This window comes from Prunus avium, chromosome 4 (assembly GCF_965620075.1).
Source record: "Prunus avium chromosome 4, drPruAviu1.hap1.1, whole genome shotgun sequence".
NCBI lineage: Eukaryota > Viridiplantae > Streptophyta > Magnoliopsida > Rosales > Rosaceae > Prunus > Prunus avium.
Window position 1 is genome coordinate 30130942 of NC_142287.1, and position 26747 is coordinate 30157688.

The 26747-nt window shown below is 37.0% G+C and overlaps 2 protein-coding genes and 2 pseudogenes across 2 annotated transcripts; 2 read left to right on the forward strand and 2 right to left on the reverse strand.

Annotated features, from left to right (window-relative positions):
• Positions 1-10486: 10486 nt before the first annotated feature.
• On the reverse strand, positions 10487-12465 carry LOC148295204 (receptor-like protein EIX2; annotated as a pseudogene).
• A 1461-nt stretch (positions 12466-13926) lies between these two features.
• On the reverse strand, positions 13927-17271 carry LOC148295205 (receptor-like protein EIX2). The gene has a single exon (XM_088251320.1). It carries the CDS (start codon positions 17152-17154, stop codon positions 14212-14214), a length of 2943 nt encoding a protein of 980 aa, XP_088107446.1. The 5' UTR covers positions 17155-17271; the 3' UTR covers positions 13927-14211.
• Positions 17272-21608: 4337 nt separating this feature from the next.
• On the forward strand, positions 21609-23414 carry LOC148295206 (receptor-like protein EIX2; annotated as a pseudogene).
• Positions 23343-24518, forward strand: LOC148295207 (uncharacterized). Its single transcript, XM_088252424.1, has one exon. It carries the CDS (start codon positions 23343-23345, stop codon positions 24516-24518), a length of 1176 nt encoding a protein of 391 aa, XP_088108550.1.
• The last annotated feature ends 2229 nt before the right edge of the window (positions 24519-26747 follow it).

The following is a 26747-nucleotide window of genomic DNA, read 5'->3' on the forward strand; positions in this document are numbered from 1 at the left end:
CTTTTTCTGGTCGTCAATTTCACTTTTTATAGTAGCACATTCAACTATTTATTGCGGAAAATAAAAAGTCATCCCTGTCTTTTCCTTTGTATGGAGTATGGATATGGACCACATTATTCAGTGAATCCAATTTTAGCTTCTGTTGTAGATTTTGGATACTTCTTGGACAAACACCACAAAAAAAGAGAAAGAAAAGAAAAAAGAAAAAAAGAAGACAAAATATAGTAGTCGCACTTCTCTCTTTTCATTTTCAGCAACATCAAGGATATAACGTGAAAGAACAAGGATGTACATAAAAAGTTCACAGTTTTGGTGTTTTCCCGTAAGCATTTCCAATTCTTGAAAATTCAACATTGCTAGACTTGTATCTACAATACTTTAGCATGCATTTGACATGTTGTTACTACTCATTAGAATACATTGTATCTTTAATTGTGGAGAATTATAAGATGTTAGGGGTCGCATGATAACATAAGAGACAATCAACTTTTTATTACTATTAGAAAATGCATCAACGGATTATAGTCACTAAGCGCACATGAGTGTTGAGTCTAGCATATTAACAACTCACAATCATTGGACACAAGCGCGAAAGCTGAACCTAAAATGAGAACTACATTTGCTTTTTGAGCTTTGGGCTGCTTGATAAAAAAACAAAAGCAAAAACAAAAACAAATGTAGACCAGAAATCAGAATTAGTTCTCGCATGAGCGCTTCCTTAACTTGATGCAGCATGTATCACACGGCTTAAGCAAATCGTGAGTGAGATGGGATGGAAATGATTAGGTGGACTAGTCAAAATTTGATGACGTACGCATGGGCAACTACACCAATTGTTTCATAAATAAAAGCATTTCTTTTTAAGCCAACTCGTCAAACCCATACTCATATGTCAAATTTGGATATGGATTCCAGAGGTTCACCTTCGCCACATGACCGGTGCGGTTAGTGCACAAAATCCCTTCCCATTGACAGCAATTGCCACCCAACCCGGAGGGATCCTTGAGATCCTGTTTAAAACTAAGAAGCGCACTTCTCTCTTCCTTGATGCATATTTTCACACTATTGATTATAACTCTATCACCCAAACAGAAACAGAAGTTACTACCAGTGTGTATATATGAAGATGCCAAAAGCAAAAGGAGCAAAAATTGAGAAATATTGAGAGGCTTGAATAAGTTTGAATACAAAATATCCATTATACAAATCAAGCTTTCTCAATATGTTTTTTGTAGCATGACTACTGATCAGTTAGTGAACTAATTTATACATAGTAGGTATAAGAGCTTGTAAAAGTTTATCTAAACGTCTTCTACAAGTTCGCAAGTCCATTCAGATTCTGGTAGTAGGTACCGACATTCATGACTTTGGGAATTAAAAAAATTCATTAAAGATTCATCTCTGCTTCTTTTGAAAGCAGCTTTGAAAAGCAACCCATAGCTTGCTTTTAAAAGCTACTGTCAAAAGGTCATTGCTTTTAAAATAATCGGGATATTTTTATTTTTACCAAACACCTTAAACTGCTTAACTTTAAAGTGAAGCAGGTTTTTGGCCAAAAAAAGCAATCCCAAACGGGGCCTTAGACCTGCAAAGAACGTGAAAGATGGGCAAGACTTCTCTATCATTTGATGATATCATTAAATTCAAGATATGTTATCGATGCTAATTTCTAGATTTTTTCCCAATGTGTCCCTCCCAGCAATTGCAAAGAATGTTAATCGATGACTTTCTTATTCATTATCTCTATCCATGACGTTCTTATTCATTGTTTGATCCTTGTGCATTTCCAATTCTTGAAAATTCAAAATCGCTAGAATTGTATCCACTTTGGAAGACCACATGTCTTGCAATATGTTTTTGTTTTTGTATCCATGGAGCTGCTCCTTCTCATTTGGTCCATCATTTTATCTTACATTTACTCTCTCTCTCTCTCTCTCTCTCTCTCTCTCTCAAAAGACGTTAAACCTGTTTAAAATCTACCTCTCATTATTATAGTGAAGGGGAATGCTAGCATGTGTCATTCCTTTGTCATGGGGAATGCTAGTATGTGAAAATAAAAGTATTTTGGACCACCAAATTGGCATTATCTCTCACCAATATGGTACTTGCTTGTGATAATAGCATAATGTGAATAAGATGGAATGGAAATTAGGTGGTAATAGGCTCATCAAAATTCTATGATAAACTAGAAAAGAAAAAGAGATTTCAAGGCATTAGCTTGATCACATCAGAGATTTCTTTACATAGCTTTTAATTTAGGGGTACGCGTTTGGAAGAGATTTCAATAATAAACTAGAAATAAAGAAATAGAATTAAAAAAGACCTTAATGCAGGATGTATTTGTGCCTTTTATATGCTGGGAAAAGTCGAATTTTATATCAACAAGCAATATGTTTAAGCAAAATATGAGTGAGATGGAATGGAAATTAAGTGGCGAGAGGCGCGCATCAAAATTACTATGAGCAAAGGCACCGTAAGTTCACGTTTGAGGTCAACCCAAAGAAGAAGAAACAAAAGGTTTGGTTACTCTTTGGTACTATTGGGCTTTCTACATGGTGGTAAAATGTACACATAGCAGAACCCAGTCAGTATAAGATTTATATAAATATTTGTTATATATGTATAAACAGAGTTCTCAAATTAGGATAAATGAAAGCAACCAGAAATTGCAAATAACGTGAAAGAAGTGCATGTTGGAAAAATGGCTCACCTAAAGATACAAGGTTGGTTTTTGGCGCTGAAGGAGGATTTTGAGTTTGCCTAAAAGCGACCGGTCGCTAGGAATTTGCGACCGGTCGTTTAGAAGCAGTTTCGAAGTCTGGAGCAAAATCAACGGGCGACCGGTCGCTAGCTCTTTGCGACCGGTCGCAGGAAGCACGAGCGATCGGTCGCTTGACATTTGCGACCGGTCGTTTAGAAGCAGATTCAAATCTGGAGGGAAAGACTTCTGGCGACCGGTCGCTCATTCCTGCGACCGGTCGCCCCTGACGTGCTGTGATGTTTTGCTTACGTATTTTCAACTGTCTTTTCAAGGGCTATCGCTTTCCACAAGTTTGCAGGTGCTTAATGGGTCACTTCTGAGGTAAAAGAGGGTTGACTACCTGCTGGATAGTTGGGAGAGCACTCATGGCTAATTGGTTATCTTATTTTGAATAATCTCCTCTCCATTTTCTGGTTTAATGGAGGTGGCTGAGTGGGATTGTATTACCTACCTGATCTGACCCTTAGTCTAAGTGGTGACTAAAAGAAAAGAACGTGGAGGACAATCAGATATCCTATCTCTTGTCCATTGGCTTGTGTAGGTAATGGGATGAAGTAAGATAACACAAGGGAGAAAGCATGTTGAATATAGGTAGTGGCAGAAGCTGGAAATGATAGTTTCAGGTTGAGAGAGTTTCTAGCTGGAGTTTTTTCAGAAAAACCAAGGGGAGAGCAAGAGAGTTCTCTAAGTGTATCAAGGTGTTGAGCAAGGGTGTGAGAGAAACAGATTGTGAGGGTAGTGTTCTAAGGGGGTTTCCTTTTGTAAACCAAAGTTGTAACCTATCTTCATTAGTGAAATTTCTCAAGGGGATCACCAAGAGGATGTAGGCAAATTGCTGAACCTCTATAAACACTTGTGTCATTTGTGCTTGGTTAATTTTCTGTGTGTGTGTGTAAGACTCATCCATCATTGAGTTCTTTGTCTAAAGTCTATCAACAACAAGATCTCTAAGGGCAGTGAGTTAGTCATTAATTCACAACAAGTGGTATCAGAGCTGTGTTTGGCAGCTGGAGCTAGTTCTTCTCTTGGAGTGCTAGTGTGTTGAAGATGGCAAGTGACTTAGAAGCTGAGAGTGGTAGCAGTTCACAGCATGTGAAGCAACCACAGGTAGCAAGCATGAAGGTGGAGTTAAAGCCTTTCACAGGGAAGGAGAACTTCACTCTTTGGCAACGAAGGATGAAGTCAGCTCTTACACAACAACAACTCCATGTTGTGTTGGTTGGCAAAGAAAAGAAGCCAACGGGCATGACGGATGATGAGTGGGGAGTACTTGACGAGTTAGCCAGAGGTGCCATCGAAAACTATCTCTCCGACGAGGTGCTCATCAACGTGATAAAGGATACAGCGAAGCAAACATGGGAGAAGCTCGAAGAGATGTTTGCAGGGAAGTCGTTGTCCAACAAACTCTTCCTCAAGGAAGAGCTCCTGAATCTTAAGATGGAGGAGGGAGGAAATCTAATGGAACATCTAAGTAGTTTCAATAGATGTGTTGCTGACTTGCAGAGAATGGATGTGAATTGTAGTCCGGAGGATAAGGCTCTTATGTTTGGACTATAGGCACGTTTGAACATTAAAAACTGATCCTCAATCGCGCAAGACTTGTGGCTGCTACATTACTCACTGAATAAAGACTTTTTTTAATTTAAATTTATTGTTTTGCAAATAACTGGCTGCTCCTAATCACTTTTATTGTTTTTTTTGTTTTGCAAAAATCAACGTCTCTTCTTTTATTGTGTTTTTTTTCAATCACTTTTTTCTTCTTCTAATTTACCATTTTTTTCATTAAAACCCAGTTCATTTCACTCAAATTTAAACTCTCTCTTTTTTCTTTTTTTCCCTCTAAACATTTCTGCAAACAACGTCTATAAATGAAAATGTAGTTTCATAATCTCATTCAAATATTAATTTTTTTTAGTTAAAATGTTCATAAGAAAAAAATTAACAAAATATAAATATAAATTTCGTCACAAAAAAATTTAGAGCCCAAATATAGAGCCTACCACCATTGTGGGAAAGATACTTTTAAAACACATAATATTCCTTTTGATCTCTAAAAGGGCTCTATCCGCCATATTTAAACCCCCACCATTGGGCTTGTCCTAAGGGTGTCCAAGAACTAATTTTCTGACTGCACCAATTGCAGCTGCTGAGGATGAAAAATCTTCTCCATGTAGTGGTCCATTTGAAATCAACTGCGTGTGCAATTTGCAACTGCAACTTGAATGTCATGATGGTGATGGTTTTATAATTTTTGGATCAATCAATTTTGTTTTTAGTTGAAGTAGATAGTAATATTAGAAAGCACCGAAAGGAGAGCAAAAGCACACTAATGTCAAATATTAATCACTATAATTATGGTCATTGCTAGGGGTGTCAATTTCCTATACGACCCATTACACGACTCTCGAAACTCGCACAGAAAAAATACGACTTGAACCACAGAGCGGAAAACAAAATCAGAAACGGGTGTCATAATGGACGTCTATAAAAGGAAACAAGAGGAGAAAAAAAAATCACAACTCCTCAAACTCATAAAACAAAAAAGCTAGCTCCACCCATTTCTCACAACTCCTCAAACTCAGAAAAATCTAAACCCATCTCGTCAAACTCAGAAATAAAATGGCCTCTTCATTCCCATTCTCTTGATCTATACCTAGCTTCGCCAACATAGACATGGGGGCAAGGGGCTGCACTAGTGTGGATGCCCTACTTTGCTTCCTCACAGGAACCAGTGACCTTAAACGACTCATTACTCCTTGACAACGATGCTCCCATTAGAGTTGCAAAGAATATCGAAGGCCCTACTAGAAAAATGCTCTATAGGGACCCTTTATTAAAGACCAATATAAAAGCAATCTCTATAGAATACTATTAGGGACTGATAATATAAAATGTTATTGGATATGGATTAATAATTTTCATTACTAATTATTTGAATAAAGTAGAGAATAAGGCACGGAAAAACTTAAAACCGTGCCTAAAACCCTCCATCATTTCTAGTAAGGCATGAACCATCTCAAAGACAGTGCCAACTAAAGACTTTATACATCGGCTAAATTATTGAAATGCCCCGTTGAAATTTTGGTTTACAGTTTAGGTCATCATGAGATTCTATTGCCCATGTAGTGGTTGATGCCAAGTAACTCGTGCATATATTACATATTGGCTCCGTGGACGTGCTTAAAATAGGTACATAGTGCACTGCTCTTGGTTTGCTTTCATTCATTACAAATTGTGAATCCCCCGGCTCTTCTTGTTTTGTACAATTAAACTTGATATTTGCAGCTGTGGAACTAGATCCTTAATGTTTTGAGAACGTTTTTGTAGCTGTGGAACTTGTTGATGCTTTTTTTGGGAGGTCAACTTAGATAGGGAAGTCTTGGGTCTTCAGCAGGGAAGAATGTGAGGACCTTGGGTATTTGGAGAACCTGCAGAAGACAAAGTGGAGGAAGCGGTCGTCAAGCTTCGGACACCGGTGTGGTGCCTGCTGAAGGCTCTCCGACGCTTAAGTCAGCTATAAGTAGTAATTTTGGCAGAGTAACAGTAAAGGTGAGAAAATAGTTACCCCTTTTGTCTTGGGTAGTGTTCCTTATTTATAGGGAGGTGAAAATGGAAGGCTTGCACAAAGTTTCGATGTGAGACTTTGTGCAAGTTGCTATGGTGGTGACACGTGTCCCTGGAGGCTAGGTTCGGCAGTCGGGAGCTTCGGCAGGTGTTGGTCGCCTAGGAAGAGCGTCTTCCTTCGGCAGCGAAGAAGGAGTGTCTTCCTTTGGCAGGGAAGAAGACGTGTCTGCCTTGATGCTAGTCGTGTTTTTGCTAGATATGCTCGGTTGATTATGGTGTAAACAGAACTAGTATCTTCATATATAATATTTGGTTCAATGGCAATGGTATTTGTTTGTCGATGATATTCAATATGCATAATTTTCAGGCTTGCTTACAGTAAGAAGGCCCTACTCCTAGGCCAATTAATGATGAAGCGGCAAAAGTAAGGTATATTAATGCCTATTGTAGTAATTAAATGAAACAATCAAACAATTATTGCAACTACTCATTACCGTATGATGGACGTTGTGTGTTTTATGCAAGGTCTTAAATATCGATAGTTTCGGAAATATCGGTGGTTCAAAAACACAGAAATATCGATGGAAATATCGGGAAAATATCGATATCGATAAAAATTGAATAAAAACCATGGAAATTATGATAAATACATGGAAATTTTTAATGAAACTTTAGAAGAAGTTTATTTAGTCAATCATCTATTATTTTGACACAAAAAATTGGAAGGAAATGCATTGCATAGTGGGTTTGAGTGATTTAAGTTGATTATATTACGAGCTGACAACCAACCCCTAGTATATTGTAATTTTTTGAGAAAATAAGAAAGAAAATACAAAAAATAAAAGAGAGAGAGAGAGAGAGAGAGAGAGAGAGAGAGAGAGAGAGAGAGAGCAATAGATTAGCCACTTGCCCTGTAATTGTTCCTTATTATTTGAGTTAATTATGTATCTAGGGTTTAGGGTTTAACGTTTTAATCCCTAAACCGTAAACTCTAAACTCTAAACCCTAAACCCTAATCCCTAAACCCTAAACCCTAACCCTAAACCCTAAACCCTAAACCCTAAACTCTAAACCCTAAACCCTAAACTCTAAACCATAATCCCTAATCCCTAAACCCTAAACCCTAAACCCTAAACCCTAAACCCTAAACTATAAACTCTAAACTCTAAACACTAAAGACTAAACTCTAATCCCTAAACCCTAACCCTAAACCCTAATCCCTAAACTCTAAATGTATGTCTAGACTCTAGAGGACCGAATTGTTTATTTGATTTCAGGTTACGAAAGAAATTTTGTATAACTTATAAAATTTGTATCATGTCACTTGTTTATAAATAATTATTCATTATTTGTGATTATAAACTACATATCAATTGTGACTGGACACATTTTATTTTCTTCTCAAGATTCTTTTATCTACTATACTACTATTTCCTTTAAAATGTTCATAATTTTTTTTTAAAGATGAAATAAGATTTAATAAATAAAAGTTACATAAAAAAAAATCATAAACTACTATTTATATAACATTTCTAACAAAAACAGAAAAACAAAAGGCTTAATATGCCAGCAGCCCAAATGCCAAATAACCTAATTAATAACCCAAATCCAATTAATAATAATAACCCTACTTTCTTTTTCTTTTTTTATGAGAGAAGGGGGTTAAAGAACCCCAAAAGAAAAACCTAACCCTACTTTCTTAACTCAGCCGCCACTCCCATCTTTCCTTTACCTCTCTTTTTTTCTTTTTTTTTTTCTTCTTGCCTCTCTTCTTTGTGCCGACACTCTCTTATCCTTTTTTCTTCTTCTTCTTTCCTCTCTAACCCATCCTTGCTTCTTTATTCAAGCCTTCTTTCTCCAAATCAGATCAGATCCACTCTACTGCCCAAATCTGCCGACTCCATCTCCTTTCATCTTTTTTGTTTTTGTTTTTTTGGATAGCTCTCTATCTCCATATCCTTGAAGTGGAAAATGCAAATCAGACCCTTGATGTCAAGCTTTGGTGGGTATGGGTTCTCGGCGACACAAAGGCTAGTAGCAACAGCAAGTCTCCGATCGAATTGCTCGCCGCGAGATCTCGATATTATCGATAATTTCGATAATATCAAGATATTATCGATAATTTCGATAATATCAAGATATTATCACCGTTTGTGTGTTGACGTTGCTCGATAATATCTGGAGCGATATATCGGCGATATTTTCGGCGACAATTTTGATATTTGGACGAAATATACTTGGGTTGTTTCCAGAATATCGGCTTGCAAAAAAAACGATATTATCGCCGATCGGCGATAATATCGATTTTTTAGACACTGGTTTTATGCAATGATGTTTTGTAGGATGAGTTGGAGGAACTTGAGTAGAGGGAGCGGGATAAACAACCATGAAGGAGCAAGAAATGTTGCAGAGGTACAAAGTCCATTGTTGAATGTTTTGGTTTGGATGCAAATAGGTGGGGAAGCTAGAAGTAATAGGACTAACAAAAAGATTGAAAATTGGTTTATTGGCTGACTTTGGTGCCATTTTGTATTTATTGGGTGAAAAATATTGAAGAAAATATTTTGATGTGCTGGTGTAATTAAATTCACTTGTTGACCATAATGACATGCTCTAGATTCTATTATTTGTTGAATACATTAATGTAACTTGGTAAATATGATTGAATTGTGCCCAATTAAAATATTGGATAGCAGGGTTTTGAGAGAATGAAAAGGAAATTAATTGGAAACGGAAAAAAAAACCATAAATGTTTTAAAGGCACGGATGGAGGATGGGTTACAAATATATAATAAAATAATAAAATAATATAAAGGCACTGATATCTGTTCCTAGGCAATGCATTAGTTACGGATGTATTTGGAATTGATCTACGCGTATTGGGTGCTAGGAATGTGGGATCCACTACAAAAATTAGGCATGGAGGCTTATAATCATGGACAGAATATCAATAGAGGACCTCTTTAAAAGATACGGATATACATCAGTCCCTAATACTACAATATGCACTGTTTTCAGTCCCCAAAGAAGGCAAAAGAGTGATAGCACTCAGTGTCTTTTGAACCTTTTTTTAGTAGTGTGGTTGCAGCTTCTATTGTAGATTTTGGATACTTCTTGGCCAAACACAAAAAAAAATAAAAAAATATTGAAAATTGGTGAATGTTTTGGTTTGGATACAAATAGGTGGGGAAGCTAGAAGTAATACGACTAACAAAAATATTGAAAATTGGTTTATTGGCTGACTTTGGTGCCATTTTGTATTTATTGGGTGAAGAATATTTAAGAAAATATTTTGATGTGCTGGTGTAATTAAATTCACAATGGCATGCTCTGGATTTTGATGCTTTTTTTCATGTTCTGATTGTACTAGAGTAATGAATGAATGTGCTATTGTTAAATTTCTTTGACCTAACTCCGTTTTAAAGGACTAAATATATACTAGATTCCATTATTTGTTGAATACATTAATGTGACTTGGTAAATATAATTAAAATATTGGATAGCAGGTTTTGAGAGAATGAAAAGGAAATTAATTGGAAACGGAAAAAAAAAAAACCATAAATGTTTTGAAGGCATGAATGGGGGATGGGTTACAAATATATAATAAAATAATATAAAGGCACTGATATTTGTACCTAGGCAATGCATTAGTTATGGATGTATTTGGAATTGATGTATGCGTATTGGGTGCTAGGAATGTGGTGAGAGAGTCTTCAAAATTTGATGAGGTAAATGCACTGGTATCATAAATAGAAGCATCTCTTTTTAACTTCATTTCTTATAAGATAGACAAGAGTGAAAAGAAAAGAAAAACAATTGTCAATATACCATCCTAGTTCCTTTGATTTATTTTATCAACGGCAAGTGCATATTAAATTAGTTACGATAGAAAGAAGCATACATGTAGTGTTATTGTTTTCTTTTTCTTTTTCCTTTGTTTTGACAATCTTGACGGTACGAGAGAAATTTATTGAAGAAATAAAAGAGTAACATCTAGAAGGGACAAAAAGACCCAAAACCCCTCGTGAGAGACACAAAACACAAAGTGAGTAAAGCACACTAATACAAAACACGCCAAACCAAATTAAAAACTAGCAAAAGCAACAATAAAAGCTAAGACCAGTTCCAAAAGTAAGCTCCAGCAGCAACAAGAGGACCATATCACAATCTCCCTTGCCAACGAGCTACTTTCAATGCAATTCTTAATGCTACCTTCTCTTTGATGTTGTCAAATAAATTAAAATATGCATACCTCCATGACTTTTTTAGGACCAACGTTCCACAAACAGCCCAAAAGCCTACGATGAAACCAAGTGCCATGCTGACGTGAAACCAAAACCCTTCGTTATCATCTTTACTGTGATCTTCTGAAGTAAAAGTTTGTCTTGAACGTGTATCATCTCCAGGGCAAACAGTTGAAAGAGGAGGCCCACACAATAACTTATTGTGTTCATAAATAGATGGATCATTGAGGGTTTCGAGTTGGTTGCCCGAAGGTATTTTTCCAGTCAAGTTGTTGTAGGACAAATTCAAGTGAGATAGGGAGGTCAAAGAAGAGAAATTTTGAGGAATATGTCCTGAAAGGTGGTTGTGTGAGAGATCAAGAGTTTCAAGCCAACGTAATTTTCCGATGCTTGAAGGGATCTCTCCAGTTAATCGATTCATCGACAAGTTCTACATACTCAAGTTAACCATACTGCCTACTTGTTCAGGGATTTCACCTTCAAAATTGTTTGACAAAAGATCAATCATGTCTCCCCATGCGGTTAACTGGTAATCCTCATAATCGAGCTCTTTCCCTTTTGATATTATTGTTGTTTTTCCAAAATATGATTCAAACCTAATGGAATCATCATGGCATCGACCGCTATCTTCAACTAGACAAGTCAAACTTTTCAGACACTTGGAAATGGTCCCTGAAAAGTTGTTGTGAGCAAGATCTAGGACGTGAAGGCATGGAAGATTGCAGAAATTGGGGGGGATATGCCCGCTTAAAAGGTTGGATTGCAATTGTAACACTTCCAAGGCAGGTAGGTCTGATCCAATCCATAAAGGTAGGTTTCCAGTGAATTTGTTGCCTCCAAGATTAAGTAAGACCAAAGAAGTGCAATTTTGAAAGAAAAGAGGAATCTCACCACTAAAATTATTATTATTCGCCTTAAATGCCATAAGAGAAAATGGGATACCCATTGAATTCGGAATAGTACCAGAAAGATTGTTGTAGGAGACATCAATAAGTTGTATCACGCTCCACAAACTCCACCGCTGAGGGAACTCTCCAAATAGCTGATTGTTGCTTAGCGAAATTCTTGCCATATTCTGCATGTTGCAAATAGAGAGTGGAATAGTACCATTCAAATTATTCTCAGAGAAAAAAAATTGCTTTGAAGATCAAGGATATAGACATTAGTGGGCCAAAGTGGAAGTGGGCCTTCCAATTGATTATGACCCAATCTGATAATCTGTAGCTTTGGAAACTTCAATTGTAATGGAAGCCTTCCACTGAAGTTGTTGTAAGATAAATCCAAATATTTGACTCGGGAAGATATCTTCGACAACCATTCCTCTATGGAATCCGAGATGAAAGTATTATAAAGGCTGATATAGACTAGTTCAGTCTGAGATTGAATCAATGCCCAAAAACCATGACCTACTCTGCAGCCTCCAATATGAAGTGTGTGGAGCTTGAAAGGAGGAACCCAATCATAAGCCACATTTAAAAGGAGAGACACGGGCATCTCTCTATAAGAATTTAATATTGAAATTTCTTTTAAACTGGTGAGATTTATGAAATGGGCTTCCGTTAGAATGCCTTCCCATGAATTATTTGATAGATCCAGTTCAACTAGCTGGGAGAGTTTTCCCAAACTTTTTGGAATGGACCTGTTCAAATTGCTACTAGAGAGGTCCAGTGTTTTCAAGGATGACAAGTTTCCAATAGATTCTAGAATTGAACCCCGAAGTAAGAGGCTCGAAAGGTGTAGATGCTGCAAACTTGTTAACATTCCTAAGGAGGCCGGCAGTTGGCCTTCGAGCCCACAATCAGAAAAATCTAGTGATTCTAATGCCATTGTATTATTTGGACAATTTGACCAACTCCTCCGAATCTCTTCAATTTTCTCACCATCAAATTTGTTCCCAAAATCATCAAATGCGTTCCCAAGACTTAAAAACTTCAATTTGCACATATTTCCAATGACTTTGGCAATTCGACCTTTGAGGCCCAAATCACTTAAATCTAGGTATTCTAGAGATTTAAGGCTTGCAAGTTCATCAGGAAAAGGACCATCGAAAGAAGACTTGCTTAAATCAAGTTTTCTGAGGCTGGTAAGATTGAAAATGAAGAAGTATTGAAGAAATTATATGACAGATCAAGGACCGAAAGTGAGGTGAAGTTAATCTTCTGTAGTAATAGTGGAAGGCTTTCAATCATGCTATTAGATAAGTGTAACTCCAGTAAAGGATAGACAATTGCCTAGTTCAAATTAACTGAAAACAAACAAAATTTCTTTCAAATTTTATATTTGGATATATTGGTAGTTTTATTGAGTCCTTAACTAGTATCTTCATATATAATATTTGGTTCAAAGGCAGTGGTATTTGTTTGTCGATGATATTCAATCTGCATAATTTTCAGGCTTGCTTACAGTAAATTATATTAATACCTATTGTAGTAATTAAATGGAACAATCAAATAATTATTGCAACTACTCATTACCAAATGATGGACGTTGTGTGTTTTATGCAATGGTGTTTTGTAGGATGAGTTGGAGGAACTTGAGTAGAGGGAGCAGGATGCAGGCCGGAAGATGATGAATAAACAACCATGAAGGAGCAAGAAATGTTGCAGAGGTACAAAGTCCATTGTTGAATGTTTTGGTTTGGATGCAAATAGGTGGGGAAGCTAGAAGTAATAGGGCTAACAAAAAAATTGAAAATTGGTTTATTGGCTGACTTTGCTGCCATTTTGTATTTAGTGGGTGAAGAATATTGAAAAAAATATTTTGATGGCATGCTCTGGATTTTGATGCTTTTTTTCATGTGCTATTGTTAAATTTCTTTGACCTAACTCCGTTTTAAAGGACTAAATATATACTAGATTCTATTATTTGTTGAATACATTAATGTGACTTGGTAAATATAATTGAATTGTGCCCAATTAAAAATTGGATAGCAGGTTTTGAGAGAAGGAAAAGGAAATTAATTGGAAATGGAAAAAAAAAAACCATAAATGTTTTGAAGGCACGGATGGAGGATGGATTACAAATATATAATAAAATAATATAATAATATAAAGGCACTGATATTTGTACCTAGGCAATGCATTAGTTACGGATGTATTTGGAATTGATGTACGCGTATTGGGTGCTAGTAACGTGGTGAGAGACTCTTCAAAATTTGATGAGGTAAATGCACTGATGGTTTCATAAACAGAAGCATCTCTTTTTAACTTCATTTCTTATAAGATAGACGAGTGAAAAGAAAAGAAAAACAAATGTCAATATGCCATCCTAGTTCCTTTGATTTATTTTATCGACGGCAAGTGCATATTAAATTAGTTACGATAGAAAGAAGCATACATGTAGTGTTATTGTTTTCTTTTTCTTTTTTTTTTGTTTTGGCAATCTCGACGGTACGAGAGAAATTTATTAAAGAAATAAAAGAGTACCACCTAGAAGGGACAAAAAAACTCAAAGCCCCTCGTGAGAGACCTCAAAACACAAAGTGAGGAAAGCACACTAATACAAAACACGCCAAACCAAATAAAAAACTAGCAAAAGCAACAATTTAAAAGCTAAAACAAGTTTCGAAAGTAAGCTACAGCAGCAACAGTCGGACGAGTAGCCCACCAGAACACACATGCACATTTTTATTTTCTCTTCGTATCATAATCTCCCTTGCCAACGAGCTACTTTCAATGCAATTATTAAGGCTACTTTCTCTTTCACGTTGTCAAAGAATTTAAAATATGCATACCTCCATGACTTCTTTAGGACCAACGTTCCACAAACAGCCCAAAAGCCTACAATGAAACCAAATGCCATGCTAATGTAAAACCAAAACATTTCGCTATCATCTTTACTGTGATCTTCTGAAGTAAAAGTCTGTCTTGAACGTGTATCATCTCCAGGGCAAACAATTGAAAGAAGAGCCCCACACAATAACGGATTGCCTTCATAAATAGATGGATCATTGAGGGTTTGGAGTTGGTTTCCTGAAGGTATATTTCCAATCAAGTTGTTGTAAGATAAGTTCAAGTGAGATAGGGAGGTTAAAGAAGAAAAGTTTTGAGGGATATGTCCTGAAAGCTGGTTGTGTGAGAGATCAAGAGTTTCAAGCCAACGTAATTTTCCGAAGCTTGAAGGAATCTCTCCAGTTAATCGATTCATCGACAAGTTCAACGTATTCAATTTAACCATACTGCCTAATTGTTCAGGGATTTCACCTTCAAAATTGTTTGACGAAAGATCAATCATGTATCCCCACGAGGCTAAATGGTCATCTCTATATTCGCGCTCTTCCCCTTTTGACGTTATTGTTGTTTGTCCATTATATGTATCAAAGATCGGGAAACTCGTGCTTACAACATTAGCTTTGACTAGAGTAGTCAAATTTTTCAGACACTTGGGAATGGTCCTTGAAAAGTTGTTGTAAGCAAGGTCTAGGACCATAAGGTTGACAAGATTGCAAAACTGATTGGGGATATGCCCACTTAAAAGGTTGGATCGCAGTTGTAACACTACCAAGCTTGATACTTTTGATCCAAGCCATAAAGGTATGTTTCCAGTGAATTTGTTATGTCCAAGATTAAGTATGGTCAAATAAGTGCAATTTTGCAAGGAAAAAGGAATCTCCCCACTAAAATTATTATTATTCACCTTAAATATTCCAAGAGAACTTGGGAAACCCATTGAACTCGGAATATTACCAGAAAGATTGTTGTGTGAGACATCAACACTGAATATTCTAGTCCACAAACTCCACTGTTGAGGGAACTCTCCAAATAGTTGATTGTTTCTTAGCGAAATGACTCCCATATCCTTCATGTTGCAAATAGAGAGTGGAATAGTACCATTCAAATGATTCTCAGAAACATCAAGATGAGTCAATTCGGGCATCAATTGATCTAAATTGGAGGGAATTGGCCCGGAAAATAAATTGCTTTGAAGATCTAAGAAGGAGGCATTAGTGGGCCAAATTGGAAGTGGGCCCTCCAATTGATTATGACCCAAATTGATATGATAGAGCTTTGGAAACTTCAATTGTAATGGAAGCCTTCCACTGAAGTTGTTGTAAGATAAATCCAACAGTTTGACTTGAGAAGATATCTTCGACAACCATTCCTCTGATATGGAATATGAAATGAAAGTATTACGAAGGCGGACATATACTAGTTCAGTTTGAGATTGAAGCAATACCCAAAAACCATCACCTACTATGCAGTCTCCAATGTTAAGTGTGTGGAGCTTGAAAGGAGGAACCCAATCATAAGCCACATTTAAAACGAGGGACATGGACTTTGCATTTATCTCATTGGATATTGAAATGGCTTTTAATCTGGTGAGATTTACGAAATGGGCTTCCGTTAGATTGCCTTCCCATGAATTCTCAGAAAGATCTAGTTTATCTAGCTCGGAGAGTTTTCCCAAACTTTTTGGAATTGAGCCGTTCATATTATTATTAGACAGGTCCAATGTTTTCAAGGATGACAAGTTTCCAATAGATTCTGGAATTGAACCCCAAAGTAAGAGACTCTCGAGGTTGAGATGCTGCAAACTTGTTAACATTCCTAAGGAGTCCGGCAGTTGGTAAGATTTGAAGCTTGAAAGTTCACTGGGAGGAGGACCACCGAAAGGATTCCCGCTTAAATCAAGTTTTCTGAGGCTGGTAAGATTGAAAAGCCAGTTGGGAAATGAAGGAGTATTGAAGGAATTATATGACAGATCAAGGACCGAAAGTGAGGTGAAGTTAATCTTCTGTAGTGATAGTGGAAAGCTTTCAATGAAGCAATTAGATAAGTGTAACTCCAGTAAGGAAGGAAGCATGTTAACATGATGCAGCCAATTTGGAACTCCTGGGCTGTTAAGATTCACTCCATTGAGATTGAGGTATTTTAGGGAAGAGAGATGAGAAAGCCAATTCAAGCTTTTAGAATGCATTGATGGAGCATAATCAGAGGAGGAGATATCAATATCAAGATAGTTCAATTTTGATAAGTTACCGAGAGAAGGGGGAATCTCTCCCGAAAATGATGCATGGGATATATTGAGATACCTCAGACTTTTAAGCTCCCCAAAGAACTTAGGAATGTGAATCCCATCAAAATAATTGTAGCTTAGATCCAGATAATTTAAATATTTCAAGCTAAGCAAAGAAGGATTTAACTTACCCCCCAAATAAGACTCCTTAAAAGCCAACTCGTCCCACCTTTCATCATACGTCCAAATATATGAATGTGGATACTGGATGATGTCCTTGAGCTTTTCAATATTCCATGGATATGGATTCCATGGATATGGATTCCGGAGATTCACCTTCGCCACATGACCGGTGCGATTGTTGCACGAAATCCCTTGCCATTGACAGCAATCGCGACCCGCCCAAGAAGAAAGCCTTCCAGAGGGATCCTTGAGATCCTGTTTAAAACTGAGAAGCGCACTTCTCTCTTCCTCGATGCATGATCTCACACTACCAGTGCTTGGAACTCCATCAACCAAACAGAAACATAAGTGACTGCTAGTGTGCAGATATGAAGATGCCAAAAACAGAAGGAACAAAAAGTGAGAAATATAGGGAGGGTTGAATAAGTTTGAATACAAAGTATCCATTATGCAAATAAAGTTTCTCTCAATTTGTTTGTTGCAGACGGCTACTCAATGAGTGAACTCATATATAGGCAAGGAACGTCTTCTACAAGTTTGCAAGCATTTTTCCTTATCATCTTTGCTGTTAGACCTGCAAAGAACGTGAAAGAAGGGCAAGACTTCTCCATCACGTGGTTCATGTTTTGCTTTTTGATTTACTTTTTGATAATTGGCCAAAACGTGGTGCACGTTCATTGCATTATTTCCAGATTTTGTCCAAACTAGTGTTTTAATCCAATGTGTCCCACCCGGCAATTGCAAAGAACTTTAATCTAGGTTCTTATTCGTCGTCTGAGGTTCTTATTCGTCGTCTGATCCTTCTTTTTTTTTTTTTGGTGCGTTTCCAATTCTTGAAAATTCAAAATCGCTAGAATTGTATCCACTTTGGAAGTCCACAAGTTTAACAATACATTATATACTAGCCTCTTCGCACGCGCTTCCGTGCCTACGAGAGGTTTTTATAAAATAAAAAATTTATTTATTTATTTTGGAATTAAAAAATAATAATAGGTAGTTGTGTTCCATAAAAATAGAGTCCATGATTTGATTTTTCTTTTAATTTTAATTTTTTTAATATCAAGAAGTGTGAATTTACCATATTATCCTCATTTAATTAATAATTTCAATTCTTAATGTTTGCATTGACCAAAGACATCTTCTGTTATTTTGAATGTTTTACCATTCTCTGCTTTTTGCTTTATATAAATAGACATCTTTTGTTATCAAAACCTAAACCAACTTTGGAAGTTCACAAGTTGAGAGCTCATTCCATGGAGCTTCTCCTTCTCACTGGGTCCATCATTTTATCTTACATATTCTCTCTCTCTCTCTCCAAAGACGTTTAAGCCTCTTTAAAATCTACCTCTCATTATTATAGTGAAGGGGAGTGCTAGCATGTGTCATTCCTTAATTAACTTTGTCATGGGGAATGCTAGCATGTGACAATAAAAGTATTTTGGACCACCAAATTAGCATTATATCTCTCACATCATCTTTTCTTAGCTTGGTGTTGTGTATCAACTAGTCCAATTTAGTGGTACCTCTCTTTCGAATGTCGAAAGAAATCTCAAATTCGAATCCCCTAATCCTCCATTAATAAAATAGAAGAAAATCGTGTGTTTTGATATGCTAGGAAAAGTTGAGTTATTTATCAACAAGCAATATGTTTAAGCAAAATGTGAATGAGATGAAAAGGAAATTAGGTAGTGAAAGACTCATCAAAGTTTGATGAGGCAACCGAAAGTTCATGTTTGATTTACCAAAAAAACAAGGTCAACCCAAAAAAAAAAAACAAAAAAAAGTGTTTGGTATGGTTACTCTCTAGTACTATTGGCTTTCTCTATGGATCCATAAGTTTTTGGCTTCAACTTGCAGAGCTGGAGGGCATCCAATACACTGATGGAAACTAAAAGGATCTTATACCCTTTGTAGGTTGGTTTGTCTCTTTTGAGTTTTAAGAAGCACGTAGAATTAAAAGCATAATTAATTCTTAATTATGCACATAATGGATTTTTTTCTGTATTAATCCAGTAATCAGTGCCAGAATTTGGAATTTAGTTATGTGATTGTTAGATTGAATAATAATGTATGGCCCTTGCTTGCTCTTGTACTTGACGAGCACCAAGAACACATTTGGCCTGTTTCTCAAAATTCTATGATATAAACTAGAAAGAAATAGATTTCTACGCATTAGCGTGATCACATTGGGGATTTATTTACATAGCTCTTAGTTTAGGGATACGCATTAGATTTCAATAATAAACTAGAAATAAAGAAAGAGAATTAAAAAAAACCTTAATAAAGGATGTATTTGTGCCTTTTATATGTTGGGAAAAGTCGAATTTTATATCAACAAGCAATATGTTTAAGCAAAATGTGAGCGAGATGGAATGGAAATTACGTGGTGAGAGGCGCATCAAAATTACTATGAGCAAGGGCGGAACTATGTTAACGGCTAAACTGGGCTGTAGCCCAGTGAGCCTTTTGAGGATTAAATATTGCCCGATATTTTCCAGAGGATGATTTTATGCAGGCTAGTTTGGGGAGTTCGCCGTCACTGATATGGAGATCTATTATGTGGGGACGTGAGGTTATTGAGTATGGCTTGCTTTGGAGGGTGGGCAATGGAGCTTCTATCCGTGTTCTCCAAGATAAGTGGATTCCAAAACCATTTACGTTTAAACCGTTGATGACTAGAGGGCTGGAGCAGACGTCTATGGTCTCTGACCTTCTAACAGCTTCTCGCTCTTGGAATTTGCCACTGTTAGAGCAACATTTTAGTTTGGAAGATCGGGATATCATTACTGGCATCGCTTTGGGATCAGTTTCACAGCTGGGTGATAGCAAATATTGGTTTTTCTCAAAGAACGGGAAATATTCCGTTAAAACTGGGTATCGTGTGGCGGTAAGGCAGTGCGATGAGGATTTTGGAGTGGGAGGATCGGATCAGAGTGCTCAAGAAGGCTTCTGGAAGCGAATTTGGAAGCTAGATGTCCCCAACAAAATTAAGATGCTGTTGTGGCGGGCATGTACTGAAATTTTGCCAACTGCAGTCAATTTATTTAAGAAAAGGGTGCTTCCGTCTCATGTGTGCTCAAGGTGTGGGAACTATCCTGAAGATGCTTTCCACGCTTTGTGGTCGTGTAAAATGAGTCAAAAGCTATGGAAGTGTACCCATTTCATCCGGCGAATTAATATGGCGGGGGGCACCTTCGCCGATGCTTTTGAGGCTGTGGCTTCAATGCTGTCGAAAGCTGACTTAGAGCGCTTTGCTTGTTGTGTGTGGAGTGCGTGGAAACTACGTAATGATTCTTTGCATGGGAAACAGATTACACGGGTGGATAATATGGTGGAAAACACGATGGAAATGCTGGAAGTGTTTAAATCTTGTGAGGAGCGGTCCAAGCTCCCCCTCGTCTCTCCGCAGGCCCGTTGGTTGAAACCACGGGTCAATACTCTTCTCCTTAACTGTGATGGGGCTGTGGGACGTGAGCAAGGTGATCGGGGTCTGGGGGGAGTTTGTCGTGACCACGCTGGAAACTTTATCTGTGGTTTCGCATCGTTTGGTCCACCTGGTTTGGATGTTTTGGGCACGGAGTTAGTGGCTGTCCGGGAAGGGTTATTGATGATGGGATACATGGGTTTTACTCGGTTTACCATTGGTCTTGACTCTCAAGAAGCTGTTTCTATGCTTAAAGATGGTTTGGATTGGTGGAGTAATATTGGTAATGTGGTGGAGGATGTTCGTCGGTTAATGGTTGATCGAGAGGTGGCTGGAGTGTTCTACCAACACCGGCAGGGTAATGGGGTGGCACATAGTCTAGCTCAGCATGGGTTGAGAGTGAGATCTCGCCTTTTTTGGAAAGACCGTGCTCCTCCATGGTTAAGCATTCTTTTAGATAAGGATATAGCTATGGTGTAATTCATTGTTTGTTTTTGAGATGCGGTGGTACTCTTTTTCCTTGACCGGATTTTCCCCCATTGGGGGTTTTGGATGGCAAGGTTTTAATGAGGCCACACTAACGCTCTCCGTTCATTTGTAAACGTTATCATTGGTTGGTGCTACGGTTGAATGAATCTTTCTATTTGATCAAAAAAAAAGAACGGAATAATATGTTAAACTAATTCTATTGTTCTTGTGTTTACAACTAATATATATGTGAAACTTAATTATTTATATTTTTGCATTTTGCATTTTAGAAGCTTGATTAGTTGATGCCAATAAATTTTAAACAGATTCAAAATACAAAGGTAAGATTTTTTTAAAAAAATAATAATAATTAAATGTTAAGCTAAAAAATTTTAGCTAGTCCACTCAATGGAAAATTCCTAGTTCCACCTTGACTAATTTATGTAATTCTGTCAACATATCTTTAATGTAATGATCAATCCACTTGTAAATACCAAACACGTCCTTAAAGATAATTCAATGAACATACACCAGGGTCTTGGCCAATTATCAAAAGGTAAGTCAAAAAGCAAAACAGTGAGACTTAGGTCAAGGTCTAGGAGCATTTATATCATTGTTCTTCCACCACGTAATGGAGAAAGTCTTGCCCTTATTTCACGTTCTTTGAAGGTCTAACAGTAAAGATGATAATGACATTGATGGTGATTAATACTGGATTGATCCAGAAATTATAAACCATCACCATTTAAGACATGCAAGTTGAAGTTGCAACTTGCACACCCCTTTGATTTCAAAAGGGACCGCTACACTACATGGGGAAGATTTTCAAAGTGGATACAATTCTAGCGATTTTGAATTTTCAAGAATTGGAAATGCACAAGGATCAAACAATGAATAACAACGTCATGGATAGAGACAATGAATAAGAAAGTCATCGATTAACATTCTTTGCAATTGCTGGGAGGGACACATTGGGAAAAAAAATCTAGAAATATAACATATCTTGAATTTAATGATCATCAAATGGTGGAGAAGTCTTGCCCATCTTTCACGTTCTTTGCAGGTCTAACAGCAAAGATGATAATGATAGTGATGGGTTAAAGTGATAGGGAAAAATGCTTGCAAACTTGTAGAACACGTTGGTTAATGTTCTCTAGTAAAATAACCATTGACTTGCAACCTTGTAGAAGACGTTCAGATAAATTTTTACACGCTCCTTGCCTTGCCTCCTATATATGAGTTCACTCATTGAGTAGCCGTCCGCAACAAACAAATTGGGAGAAACTTTATTTGCATAATGGATACTTTGTATTCAAACTTATTCAACCCTCTCTATATTTCCCACTTTTTGCTCCTTTTGTTTTTGGCATCTTCATATCTGCACACTAGCAGTCACTTCTGTTTCTGTTTGGTTGATGGAGTTCCAAGCACTAGTAGTGTGAGATCATGCATCAAGGAAGAGAGAAGTGCGCTTCTCAGTTTTAAACAGGATCTCAAGGATCCCTCTGGAAGGCTTTCTTCTTGGGTGGATCACGATTGCTGTCAATGGGAAGGAATTTCTTGCAACAACCGCACCGGTCATGTGGTGAAACTGAGCCTACGGAATCCATATCATCTCATATGGTATGATGAAGAGTGGGACGAGTTGGCTTATAACCAGTCTTGCTTGGGAGGTAAGATAAATTCTTCTTTGCTTAGCTTGAAATATTTAAATTATCTGGATCTAAGCTACAATGATTTTGATGGGATTCACATCCCTAAGTTCTTTGGGGAGCTTAAAAGTCTGAGGTATCTCAATATATCGTCTGCATCATTTTCAGGAGAGATTCCCCCTTCTCTCGGTAACTTATCAAAATTGAACTATCTTGATCTTGATCACTCATTTAGAACACATTCCAAAAACTTGAATTGGATTTCTCATCTCTCTTCCCTAAAATACCTCAATCTCAATCGAGTGAATCTTAGCAGCGTAGGAGTTACAAATTTGTTGCACCATGTTAACATGCTTCCTTCCTTATTGGAGTTACACTTATCTAGTTGCTTGGTGGAAAGCGCAAGAGTTCCACTATCACTACAGAAGATTAACTTCACTTCACTTTCGGTCCTTGATCTGTCATATAATTTCTTCAATACTTCTTCATTTACCAACTGGCTTTTCAATCTTACCAGCCTTAGAAAACTTGATCTAAGCTCGAATTCTTTCGATTGTCCTTTTCCTGTTGAACTTGCAAGCCTCAAATCTTTGGAATACCTAGATTTAACTGATTTGGGCCTCAAAGGTCGAATTCCTAGAGTCATTGGAAATATGTGCAAATTGAAGTTTTTAAGTCTTCAGGAGAACCGTTTTTCTGGTGAGAAAATTGAAGAGTTTTTTTGGAGCTTGTCAAATTATCCAAATAATACAATAGCATTAGAATCACTAGATTTGTCTTATTGTGGGCTGGAAGGCCAACTGCCGGCCTCCTTAGGAATGTTAAAAAGTTTGAAGCATTTATACCTTTCGGGGCTTTTACTTTGGGGTTCAATTCCAGAATCTATTGGAAACTTATCATCCTTGCAAACATTGAGTCTCTTTGGTAGCTATAGGAACGGCTCCATTCCAGAAAGTTTGGGAAAACTCTCCGAGCTAGTTACACTAGATCTTTCTTGGAATTCATGTGAAGGCTTTCTAACGGAAGCCCATTTCACAAATCTCACCAGATTAAAAGCTCTTCAAATTTCCAAGGTTGAAATAGAGAAGCCCATGTGCCCCATTTTAAACGTGGCTTATGATTGGGTTCCTCCTTTCAAGCTCCACAACCTTGATATAAGTGACTGCAAAGTGGGTCCCGGTTTTTGGATAATGCTTCAATCTCAGACTGAACTAGTAGATGTCAGCCTTAGTAATACTTTCATCTCGGATTCCATACCAAAGGAATGGTTGTCGAAGATATCTTCCCAAGTCAAATATTTGGATTTATCTTACAACAACTTCAGTGGAAGGCTTCCATCACAATTAAAGTTTCCAAAGCTACAGAGTATCAATTTGGGTCATAATCAATTGGAAGGCCCACTTCCACTTTGGCCCACTAATGTCATCTCCCTTGATCTTCAAAGCAATTTATTTTCCGGTCCAATTCCCTCCAATTTAGACCAATTGATGCCCAAATTGATATATTTGGATGTTTCTGAGAATCTTTTGAATGGTACTATTCCACTCTCTATTTGCAACATGAAGGATATGGAAGTCATTTCGCTAAGAAACAATCAACTATTTGGAGAGTTCCCTCAACGGTGGAGTTTTTGGAGTGGAATAATCATTATTGATGTCTCACACAACAATCTTTCTGGTCATATTCCGAGTTCAATGGATATCCCAAGTTCTCTTGAAACATTTAAGGTGAATAATAATAATTTTAGTGGTGAGATTCCTTTTTCCTTACAAAATTGCACTTCTTTGATCATACTTAATCTTGGAGGCAACAAATTCACTGGAAACCTACCTTTATGGATTGGATCAAATGTATCCACCTTGGAAGTGTTACAACTGCGATCCAACCTTTTAAGCGGGCATATCCCTCCCCATTTCTGCAATCTTCCACACCTTCACGTCCTAGACCTTGCTCACAACAACTTTTCAGGGACCATTCCTAAGTGTCTAAAAAATATGACTTGTCTAGTTGAAGTTAATGATACATGCCAAAGTTTCTTCTCGCATGAAGACTATTATGGAAAAACAACAATAACGTCAAAAGGGAAAGAGCTCGAATATGGAGATCGCCAGTTAGCCATATGGGTAAACATGATTGATCTTTCGTCAAACAGTTTTGAAGGTCAAATCCCTGAACAAGTAGGTAGTCTGGTTGAATTAAGTACGTTGAACTTGTCGATGAATCGATTAACTGGAGAGATTCCTTCAAGCATCGGAAAATTACGCTAGCTTGAAACTCTTGATCTCTCACACAACCAGCTTTCAGGACATATCCCTCAAAACTTTTCTTCTTTAACCTTCCTATCTCACTTGAACTTATCTCACAACAACTTGACTGGAAAAATACCTTCCGGAAACCAACTCCAAACCCTCGATGATCCATCTATTTATGAACACAATCCGTCCCTGTGTGGGGCTCCTCTTTCAACTGTATGCCCTACAGATGACACAAAAACAGGACAAACTTTTCCTGCAGAAGATCATAGTAAAGATGATAAGGAAGGGTTTTGGTTTTACGTCAGCATGGCACTTGGTTTTATAGTAGGCTTTTGGGCTGTTTGTGGAACGTTGGTCCTAAAGGAGTCATGGAGGTTTGCCTATTTTAATTTCTTTGACAACGTCAAAGAGAAGGTAGCGTTAACAATTGGATTGAAAGTAGCTCGTTGGCAAGGGAGATTGTGATATGAAGAGAAAATAAAAATTGTGCATGCGTGTTCTGGTGGGCTACTGGTCCTCCTGGTGCTGCTGAAGCTTACTTTTGGAACTTGTCTCAGCTTTTAAATTGTTGCTTGTGCTAGTTTTTTTTATTTGGTTTGGCTTGTTTTGTATTAGCGTGCTTTACGCACTTTGTATTTTGGGTCTCTCACGAGGGGCTTTGCTTCTTGTCGTCCCTTCTAGGTGTTACTATTTTATTTCATCAATAAATTTCTCTCGTGCTGTCAAGATTGTCAAAACAAAGGAAAAAAAAAACAATAACACTAAGCATGTGTGCTTCTTTCTATCGTAACTAATTTAACATGCACTTGCTGTCTATAAAATAAATCTAGGGAACTAGGATGGTATATTGACATTTGTTTTTTTTCTTTTCACTCTTGGCTATCTTATAAGAAATGAAGTTAAAAAGAGATACTTCTATTTACGAAACTATTGGTGCTTTTACCTCATCAAATTTTGAATAGTCTCTCACCACCTAATTTTCATCCCATTTTATTCACAGTTTGCTTAAGCCGCATGGTACATGTCAAGTTAGGAAAGCGCTCATGTGAGAGCTAATGCTGATTTTTGGTCTATATTTTTTTGCTTTAGTTTTCTGAAGGGGCCTTTCAATATAAACTCAGTCAATGACCAAAGTGTTGGGAAAAACCCTCCTATTATAGTTATAGAATAAAAACCTAATTTTTTTTGTATTACTTAGTTTTTATGACTATTTTGCCCTTTAAGATAAATAATGGAAACAAATTAAAAGCACTTTATTTTTTTTATACAATTAAAAGTGTTTTTTTTTTTTTTGTACAATTAAAAGTGCTTAATTTGATGTATTTGTTAGTCCCAAATTCTGAATTTGAATTTTGAACATACACTCCATATATAGAGCAAACCTCATACCTTCTCTGACAGCCGCAGCCTCCGCAAGGGTAGGAGGAGAGGATGTTTTGGGAAGCAAATGACCGTAGCTAGCCTCCGTATGTGGGAAAACATACCTATGTGGCATATTGATGTACAGACCATATATCGAGCGATGTACATAATCGAGTACAAAAGGAAATAGAAATCAAAGTGTAATAAAGATTAGGGATTGACAACAAAAAAACTGCAAGAGGCTAAAATAGGCACACACAAATATTGATTATTATAAACCATAAATATCGGTGACTCATCAGCTCAATATGGTAAATTTGATGATGTGGAAAGATGGTCAATGGGTTTACATTGAAAATTGTAAATATGTGGGTTATTCATAATAAACCCTAGCACTTATAGCTTTTAATCTAATTTTCAATATTTTGAGATTGAAACCTAAACCTGAAAAGGCAAATGTAGGTCTCATTCTAGGTTCCATTTTTGCGTTTATGCAAAGTGATCAAATGTAATGCTAGACTCGACACTCATGTGCGCTTAATGATTATAAGCCGTTGATGCATTTCGTAATAATAATAACAAGTTGAGAGACCCATATGTTGTATGGTGATTCCTGACAACCCAAACTCCTCACAAGTGTATTATAATATCAACATGCTAAATGTATTCCAATTTCCAGACGTACATAAATAATGCATTGAGTAATTTTATTGTGGATATAATTAGGTCTGGTGATTTTGAATTCTTGAAAATTGGAAATGCTCAAATATCAGCTGACAATGTAGACAGAAGAGCAGCAGGTTTTGGCAATGTATATATGGGAAAAAAAATTACTAAACTCTGAGACTTATAGCTGAGTGCTTTCATATGGAACTTGTG